This window comes from Diorhabda sublineata, chromosome 8, assembly GCF_026230105.1.
Source record: "Diorhabda sublineata isolate icDioSubl1.1 chromosome 8, icDioSubl1.1, whole genome shotgun sequence".
Taxonomy (NCBI): domain Eukaryota; kingdom Metazoa; phylum Arthropoda; class Insecta; order Coleoptera; family Chrysomelidae; genus Diorhabda; species Diorhabda sublineata.
In genome coordinates this window covers 6,726,463-6,735,496 of record NC_079481.1, presented here as the reverse complement: position 1 = coordinate 6,735,496, position 9,034 = coordinate 6,726,463, and the positions used below count along the sequence as shown (strand labels likewise).

Here is a 9,034-nt window from a genome sequence, read left to right as displayed (position 1 = left end):
CCCCCGTGTTTTTCATAAATTCGTCGTAAAATGGAACATTTTGAGACCAAAATTATAAAATTTATCTATTTTTCGATTTTTAATGGTCCAAAAACTATTAACATTGAAGAATATAGTAGGAAACTATTCACGAAAATTGATTGTTTTTCATCGATTTCATTTTAAGCTATAAAAACTGAAAAAATCATTCTTTTTGGATTTTTTTAAAATTGTTTATTAATTTATGTAGAATACCAAAAAAATATAAGAACTTTATCTAATAATGAGATAATTTTTTGTGAAGGATTATTTTGCAAAACCGTTTTTTCCGATTTAAAACAGTAAAACTATGAGAAATTTTCATTCCAGCTATTTCTACTAATTTTTTTAATAAATCCGCCGTAAAATGGAACATTTTGAGACCAAGATCATTAAAATCCATCCATTTTTCGATTTTCTATCTATAATTACCATTTTTTTTTATTTTCTCTTTAATGTTGATTTCAGTTCAATTTCGAAGTATTTCGAAAACCAAATTCTTATTATTTTTCCATATGAATGTGGATAAATATTATTCTTGACACGAGCCATTTACCTAATCGAAGAGACACCCGATGCACATTAATAAACTTTAATCTCATTTTCTGCATCGCAAAACGTAACAATGTTAAATGGACGTCTCAAACCTTGAGACATTCGAAATATTTTACAAAAATAGCGTAATTGTTGTTAGTGAAGAAATTTTAATTGTTATTCCAAAGAAACTCACTTAGAATTAGGTGAAATTTTATTTTTATAGGAGAGAGTGGGGAAACTAGAAGATTCGATTTCAAAAACAAGTACGAAATTCGAAATATTCAATCCATTGAATACACAGTTATAAAATTGACTGAAAGGAAAATTCCGGCACTAAATCCAGAACCCTAAAGTATCAGTATAACTTATTTCTTTCTTCTTCATCGTACGTTAGGACTTAGTCCTGAATTTATATCAATGGTTGCCTAGCTGCAGCCGGGATAATGAAGACCAGCTTTCATACCATCTTGTAGGGTTGTATTCGGTTTTTCTTTGCAATCTTTGTCAACCTGTCATCTGATATTCTGTCCACGTGGTCTCTCCATTTCCTTCGTCGATTTCTCTTCATTCTTACATACAAACTGATCGTATATTGCGAGTTTACATCTTCTTAGTTCTCTGGATACTGTAAAAGATTTGGTTTTCTTCAGAGATATCTGCATGTTAAAAGCTTTCGCTTTCAATTATTTTCAAGCTGCTTATCTTGTACTATATCTAAATAACTAACAGGTCTACGGTTACCCATGGGAGTTCCAGTTTTCTCCAAATTCTTCAGAAGCTTTCAAATAATTAATACGTGGTTATTGCCCAGTTTTGTTACTGGTGTCGCAAGTTTTAGGGATTTTCCTGAGGTGTATATTATTGAGAAAATTTCAAACGTTTGTTTGGATCATCTTCTGAGAGCTGGTGAACTTAATTTTACTTGTTTTAAGAACTTTACCACAAGCTACTAACATTTTGTTGTAGTATCTACTTTTGGATCGTCGCATATTCTTGGTGTTTCAGATTTTAGAGCATCGCTTCGGTTTGATTGAGTTTTTCAATTCTACTTACTGTTTTCAAGCAACTGGAGGTAAAATGTACTTTGTTAAATCAAGCAAAAGTTTCTTCATGACTTCCAAGTCTATCGGTGTAATCCACCATTATTAGAATTTGAATCCTTCTCCTTCAGGTAGAGAAACCATAATAATAAAATTAGTTTGAATCTAATTTTGAGACTGACATTGGTAAACAATCATGTGCTAGGAAAAATTGATAAGAACAGTGGACTCTGTCGCAAATTACAATCCTCTATTCAAATTCTTCTTCTTGTGCTATCCTTCTGACTCCTGACCGTTTTATATTGTGGAAACGACAAATTTTTCTTGCCCAATCTTCTTAATTCCTCTATTTTTCCTTCTAGCAAGAGCATGCTGATTTTCTACGTTTTATCGTGTCCAGCGATTCATTTTCTATTCGTATTTTCCTCAGAACTTCTTTGTTTTGTCTTCTTGCCGTCCATGTAACTCTTTTTCGGTTGATCCACATCTCAAACGCCTCTAATCTGTTCATGGTGTTAATTAGCACGCACCATAAGTAGCATTTAACTTCATTAAGGAAGGAAAATTCTTTTTTTTGTGGTGAAAAAACGAACTGTACAAACTTTGGTAGCTTCGGTTGCACCATGATGAATTAGTGTCAGATAAGACATCTACTTTTATATATTTCGAATAAAAATTTTTGAAACTAGGTATAAAATGGTTCAAACATCGATGTTTATGTTTTAAATTCTACCAATCTCCCCTAAATATTTTTTATTGACCCCATTTAAATCTTCAATCAAATCATCCTTGAGATAATTATAATCAAAAACGATTACAAATATCTCTATAAACTCATATAAAAGACAAATAGAATTTCTTCGTAGTCAGTAAAAACTCATCATCCATCAAATTAACTCCTAAACGAAGATGTTGAAATTAGTAGTACTTTCAGTTATTTTAGCTCTATGTACAGCTGAGCCCAGTGGATTGGTTTACAGTGCACCATTAGTAGCAGCAGTGCCCGCAGCTCGTAGTTATAGTTATAGAGCAGACCTAGTCAGTCAGCCTCTAGTTACTGTTCCAGTTGCCCAAAAATTGATAAGTTCACCCGTGGTAGCTGCTCCTGTTTTACAAAAAATTGTGACTCCTGTAGCTACAAGCTATAGCGCCAGAGTTGATGCTTTGAGGAGTCCTTTAGTAGCTGCTTACCCTGCATCACTACATCCTTGGTAAATCGTTTTAATTGATGATTAATGAGCAAGTCTTTTTATAAATATTATAATTTACTATTAAAAAAGATTGAATTCTAAATTTGTTTTTATTTATATTTATCATTTTATTTGCTTAAACCTTATGTCCTTTCCAGCTATTCTGGTTTGCTGACAGGATATTCCCATCCATTGACTTGTGTATGTAACATCAAATATGATGAGGGATATCTTTAATTCTTTCTCTAATAATGTTCATGCCTTCATTTTGATATATACACCGTGCATTTCAAAAATTTGGGTCATTGTTATGATTACCAAAAACTGACATGTTGCACATTTATAAACAAATGTTGAGTTTGTTTATTGCATAAAATATAATAAATTTTATTATGGTCACGATATGTAATGAAACTTGAAGTACATTACATAATAATATACATTTAAATAGAAAAGACTATTAAGTTGAAATGGATTTTGAAACTTTATTTTCTTTCATTACGTCAATTGAATGAATTCAATTCGTTACGATGTAAAATTCATCTTAAAAAGAATGATCTAGATGGCCTAATCTAGAGATGTCGATAGCTGCTTGAATAATAGTCAACAGTGTAAAAGACGTACCAGAAATTTTGAAAAACGGGCTCTGTTGTCGACACCCCGCGTTCTGAAAGACCAGTATCTGAAACAACTGAGGAAAATATGGAAACAGTTCATTAGAACGACCAGAGTCGTCACGTTTTTATTGTGTGTGTGGGCAGTACTTTTTTGAGGCTCACGTGATAGGGTGGAGTTATATTTAAATGCTTTACGGGGATAAATTGACAACGATTTAACACTCGCGAACATCCATCATGTGGTACGTCGAGTGCTGGTACTAGATTGGTTTTCTAACCTCAATATCTTACGATCGCTCATTAACTGTGTCTTCTTCTTCAATAAAAATTATGTCACGAGATTGCAGATTCACTTACAAGAAGCGTCTGTGATGTGGAATTGTCTATTTGAAGATTAGTATACAAAATTGTATAGAAAAATTATATGGATTCATAAATATCTTAAAAAATAACTTCAACGAGATGCTTTTTTGTTTAAATCGTTGAAAAAGAGCTATACTTGAACAGTTTTTTGAGATAAATGAATTAAAATCGATCAGTCATAATATATGAACACCTTTATCTGATTAATTTAGCTCTGTAGGCAGGTCAATAACATTTAAACTCCTTTTACTTTAACGTTAACATTAACCTTCATCTTGGATGAATTTACTGAATAAGTGACTTCAATTAATCTTGCAGGACCTTCAAAACTCGCTTTTTGAAACGTGTTTTTTATTACGCATTCGAAAATTATTCGATTTCATTGGAATTGTTAATTTAAGGAAAGAAATAGATCTTCAAATAACTGTGAGCTTTAACATTAAAGTGTGGACTTTTTGCTGATATTCTTGACTCAGTATTTTAAAGAAAACGAGCCGTGGCACTATTAACAAGCAAAAAATTTTGTTGTCACATCTAATTAATTATATTGTGAACTATATACTTAGGGAACATCTTCAACCTAGCGTTAAAACAGTTATTAAACAGAATAAAACACAAAAACTGTAAAAGAATTTTCACATACAAAAAAGGAATGACGAAAAAAATGATTTGAAACTGCTAATAAAGCTCAAGTTTGACACTGGAAGAGTTGCTTAGAGACTTAACAAACGATATCATACAGATAACAAAGGATAAAACTTATGGATCGTAGAAAACAAATGGATATGTTGATATGGAATAAAGCAAAATACAAATGAAATGTGGGACAAACTAAACGAATAACAGCCATAGGCAAAGGATACATATTATTAATGACGAGATATCGGGAAGGAAAAATTGAAGGAAAAAGCGATGAAATCGATGCTTTTAGACGGAAAAAACGAGTTGCGGAAAACCGAATAGAAAAGCATAGATGTAGTGGAAAGTTTTTCCAATTATCTTCACTAGCAGGGGTAACTACATTTGACATTGAAGCACTCAATACTGGACATAGATACAACAAATTTATAATATTTAATAACGAGAACAAATAAATTAGATTTACCTTGTAATTTTAATGATTTGAAGATGATCCCAGCTAGAGTTGATTGCTTTCTTGTTTCTAGTACTCCAAGAAATCGATCGTTCACGACAGTTTCCCGAAATTATCTTCAAGAAGTTGTGAAAGTAAACATAAATGAGTGCAATCTTAGGAAACGACTGGATCATCTTCTCAAACTGGAGCTACTGAACTGTCGCTTTCCCGGATTATCAGATTAAATTTTGCACAAGAAGAAGTTGCGTATATTGTAGAGAGACTTCCATTTGGTGGAGGATTAGTTATAGTATGTGGGAGGCAAATATTTTGTCTATGAGGTACAAATCACGCAATTTGTTTGGTCAACTTGCAGTCCAGACTTAAATCCCATTGAACACATTTAGGGGTGAGATCGGAGACGGAAATTCTAGAGGGATTAACGATATCTTGGTGCAGAAATGGGATAGTTTTCCGCAGATTTTGATAAAAAATCTAATACGAAGTATGTTTCGTTGTTTGCAAGTTGTAAATACAGCTAGTACTTAGTACAAATGGAAATTATTCATTTTCAATAAACTTTTAGAAACAGAATTTTGTTTTTTATTGAAACAGATAGTCAGTAAACTATATTACAACCGAAGAAAGTCCAAGGATAGACATAGAAGAGGCTGAAACATTCACTGCATTGGTCCATAATCACATTTATAAATAAGGAAAACTGTGCGAGGTTTAGGTGTTTCAGACTTTCTCACAACTCTGTATAATAAACAATATAATTAAAATTATTTCTTAATGAAATTAAATACGTTTGACGTTTGTATACGAACCGTAAATCTGGAAATAATAAAATGTATAAAAAAATCTAGGAACCAACTTGAAATACCATATTTATCTTTTGTAAGGATCTCATACGCAAGGTCGTACCATGGCCGGTTCCACGCGTATTATTTCAGATAAAAAGAGCGAAATTCTCGACAATAATCACAGTCTTCGTTTGTCTACAGTACAACACAGACCTATTTCTACAAACATGTTCAAACTGGTGGTGTTGTTCGCCGTTTTGGCCGCAGTTATTGCAAAACCTACAGTTTTAGCGCCTCTAGTACACAGCGCAGCCGTAGTTGGATCAGTACCCACTTCTATCAGCGAACACAGTACTTCCATCGTTCACGATCACGCTTTGGTAAGTCCAGTTGTACGTACCGCTCCAATCGTACACGCCGCTCCTATTGTTGAAACTTACGTCGACGCCCCTGCCGTTGTGAGCACACATGGTGTCATTGGACATTCGGTAGCTCTAGGACACGCTGGACTAGTTTGGTAGAAGCTGAAACGGCGCTGTGGAATTGAAGACTTAGAAATTGATTTCGAAAAATATGTTAAAAATTTTGATTTAAAATAAATTTAGTTGGTAATAATATGAATTTTCATTTAATTAAATTATGAAACCCAAAAAAAGTTTGAATGATATAGTTAGTTACAAATCATTTTTAACCAATTTTTCTACAGGGGATGTCCTAAAACTTTGGCTAAGACCAATAATATTTTAAGCAGTTGAATATACGGGGATTTGATATAAAAGCGGAAGTGCCATGTGCCTAATTTGATAAGTTGTAGGTTAACCAACTAAATTTTTCTACATTTCAATTTTTTCCTTATGTAAATAATACGATATTCGACAGTGTGCAGTTTAATTAAAAATGTTTGAATGTATTTTCAATAGATAATTAACTATTTATGATAATTTTCTTCAGAATGTCTCTTTATAGTAAACGGTTTTTTAGAAATGTACAATAAAGTTATATACAGTTAAATAAAGAGTACAACCTAACCTAACTTAACCGAATTTTTTATAACAAGCCCTAAAACACTCTGTATATAAAGAAATCACCTCTTACTAAATAAATAAACATTCGTCGGTAGTTTTGATATTTATAATGTTTTATTTGCAATATTTTTTAAATAAAATTAGATTTCGTATGAAATTCTATCCAAATAATTAGATAAGGGTGTGAAAGAAATGATTATACAGGGTGTCCTATGACGAGTTAAAACTATATGTATGTGGCAAAATACTTATAGTAAAATCATGAAAATTTCTAGCAGAAGTCGACTGTAACTTTGTTATTTTAAATAGAACATTCTGTATATTAATACATTTTTGGAATATACGTGAAATTTAAGTATACATTTGTCAAGAAACTTTTTTAGAAAAATGCATACTTTTTGAGTTATTAATTTTTTTTGTAAAAAATTTGACCGTTGCAGAACCTTATAAATTAATTTTTTGCAAAGACACCCTTAAAGATATAAAAATGGTTTCTACTCGTTTGCTTTTAGCAATATCAGACGTATTTAAATCTATAATGAGAATTTTTTTATTTTATACAGGGTATGTATAAAAAGTGTTCAAAGTTCAACTTCATGAATATCAACTTTCTTTATTTTTTTAAATACTACCACACAGTTTTTCCTATTTTAATGCATTTAGGGGTGAAAAATAAGGCAAATTCATGTATACTTTCCTATACCTAAATCTTACTGTTATCCGGATATTAAATGTTTTCTGTAAATTTTTAGAGATGCAGGTGTGGCCTGAATTTAGTTTTAACTCGTCGTGAGACACCCTGTATAGTTGAACGTACATTCCAGTATATTCAACTTCTTTTTAATTCAAAAATTTCAATATTTGCAAAGTTTAATTTGGTATATTGAATTAATTAATTACGTAAAACAATCCACCATAAAAAATATCGAATTAATTAGTATTTTTACTTCAGAAATTAATTTCTTAAATTTGCAATTTATAACCTTCATAATTACTAATGAATCTGCAACCAAAATGGGTGTGGACACATAATATATTTTAGGCAAGGCCGATCTTCAACTCGTTTAGACCCGGTAGTCATGAAAATAAACCCGCGTGGCTGCACAAAAAAAAACTTTTTGACGTAGGTATATCGTGGTACCCTTATCAGGAAACGAGCTGGTACTCGAACCGGTTCTATTCAATCACCAATTGTTTATATACGGGGTGTAGTACGAACACTTAATTATTAAAATATTAGCAAACCACCGTCGAATATTTGAAGTCACAGATGTCAAATAGATTTAAGTTTATTGAAGTGAAATCTAAATGTTAACAGAAGTTAGTTTAAAGAAATATTAATGACACTACGACGATGGGGCTACAGCTTGATTTTAAAACATTATTTAATTTACTCGTCGAGGGTCACCAAAATATATGAAGGAATTGATCGATTCTTATCACAGTAAACTATTAAAAATTCATTCCTTATGGTGTTATTACAATTGAAGATTTCTTTCCAATAACACTGAACGTAATCTTTCGTTAATTTCAACTTTATTAACCTTATCTTGTAGTTCAAGGAAATTCCGCACTCAGTTTCCTTTAAAACCATTATCCGAAAAACTCACATCTAAAGGACCCTTGATGAATATTCATCTAAGCGTCAATCCAAGCATGCTTAACTGCAAGAAATTTCAATAGAAACGAGACTAATATCTGTGTAACTTAACGTCATTCAAGGGTGCAATAAGATCGGGTCAGTCACGTTAAAGAAGAAGTTATAATAATGCCGATTATGACGTTAAAATTGATTTTTAAAAGAATAAAATACATTTTAGAGAAAAATTATATCAAAGATTTATTGTTAAAACCATTGGAGAGAGAGAATGAGAAGATTAAGTGACAAAATAAATTAGGAACGGAATGAAAATAATCACTATACAACTGAGTGCAGAGAAAAAAATAGAAGATTTACTGAGTAGAACACAGAAACGAGAAGATTCACTAACAAAACTGTTGAGTTAGGAATAATAGGAAGATTCCATAGCAAAATGATTGGAGTGAAAGAATGGGAAGTTGAATAGATTCTTGGAAAACGATGAGATCGACAAAACAATAAATAGGAACGCAAAATTAGAGATCTACTATTTCACTGAGAAACTGAGTAATGCACAAGAAGAAGGAGATTTATTGATACAACAGTTGAGTTAAAAATAGTCAATGAATGAGAAGATTTACTGTTAAAATAAGGATAGGAATAAAATGAGAAGATTTACTGACCAGCTGAGTAAACAAAAAGTGAGAAGATTCTCTTATAAAATCGTTGAGTGGAAAATAATGATAAAATTCAATGTTAAAATGATTGGAGTCAGGAAGTGAGA

The 9,034-nt window shown here is 31.6% G+C and overlaps 2 protein-coding genes across 2 annotated transcripts; both read left to right on the top strand.

The window, feature by feature from the left end:
* Positions 1 to 2,504: 2,504 nt before the first annotated feature.
* On the top strand, positions 2,505 to 2,810 carry LOC130447861 (uncharacterized). The gene has a single exon (XM_056784899.1). It carries the CDS (start codon positions 2,505 to 2,507, stop codon positions 2,808 to 2,810), a length of 306 nt encoding a protein of 101 aa, XP_056640877.1.
* A 3,038-nt stretch (positions 2,811 to 5,848) lies between these two features.
* Positions 5,849 to 6,178, top strand: LOC130447733 (uncharacterized). Its single transcript, XM_056784707.1, has one exon. It carries the CDS (start codon positions 5,874 to 5,876, stop codon positions 6,165 to 6,167), a length of 294 nt encoding a protein of 97 aa, XP_056640685.1. The 5' UTR covers positions 5,849 to 5,873; the 3' UTR covers positions 6,168 to 6,178.
* Positions 6,179 to 9,034: the final 2,856 nt, after the last annotated feature.

Coding starts and splice junctions, on each gene's coding strand:
- LOC130447861 (XM_056784899.1), top strand. CDS start 2,505: ATGTTGAAATTAGTAGTACTTTCAGTTATTTTAGCTCTATGTACAGCT.
- LOC130447733 (XM_056784707.1), top strand. CDS start 5,874: ATGTTCAAACTGGTGGTGTTGTTCGCCGTTTTGGCCGCAGTTATTGCA.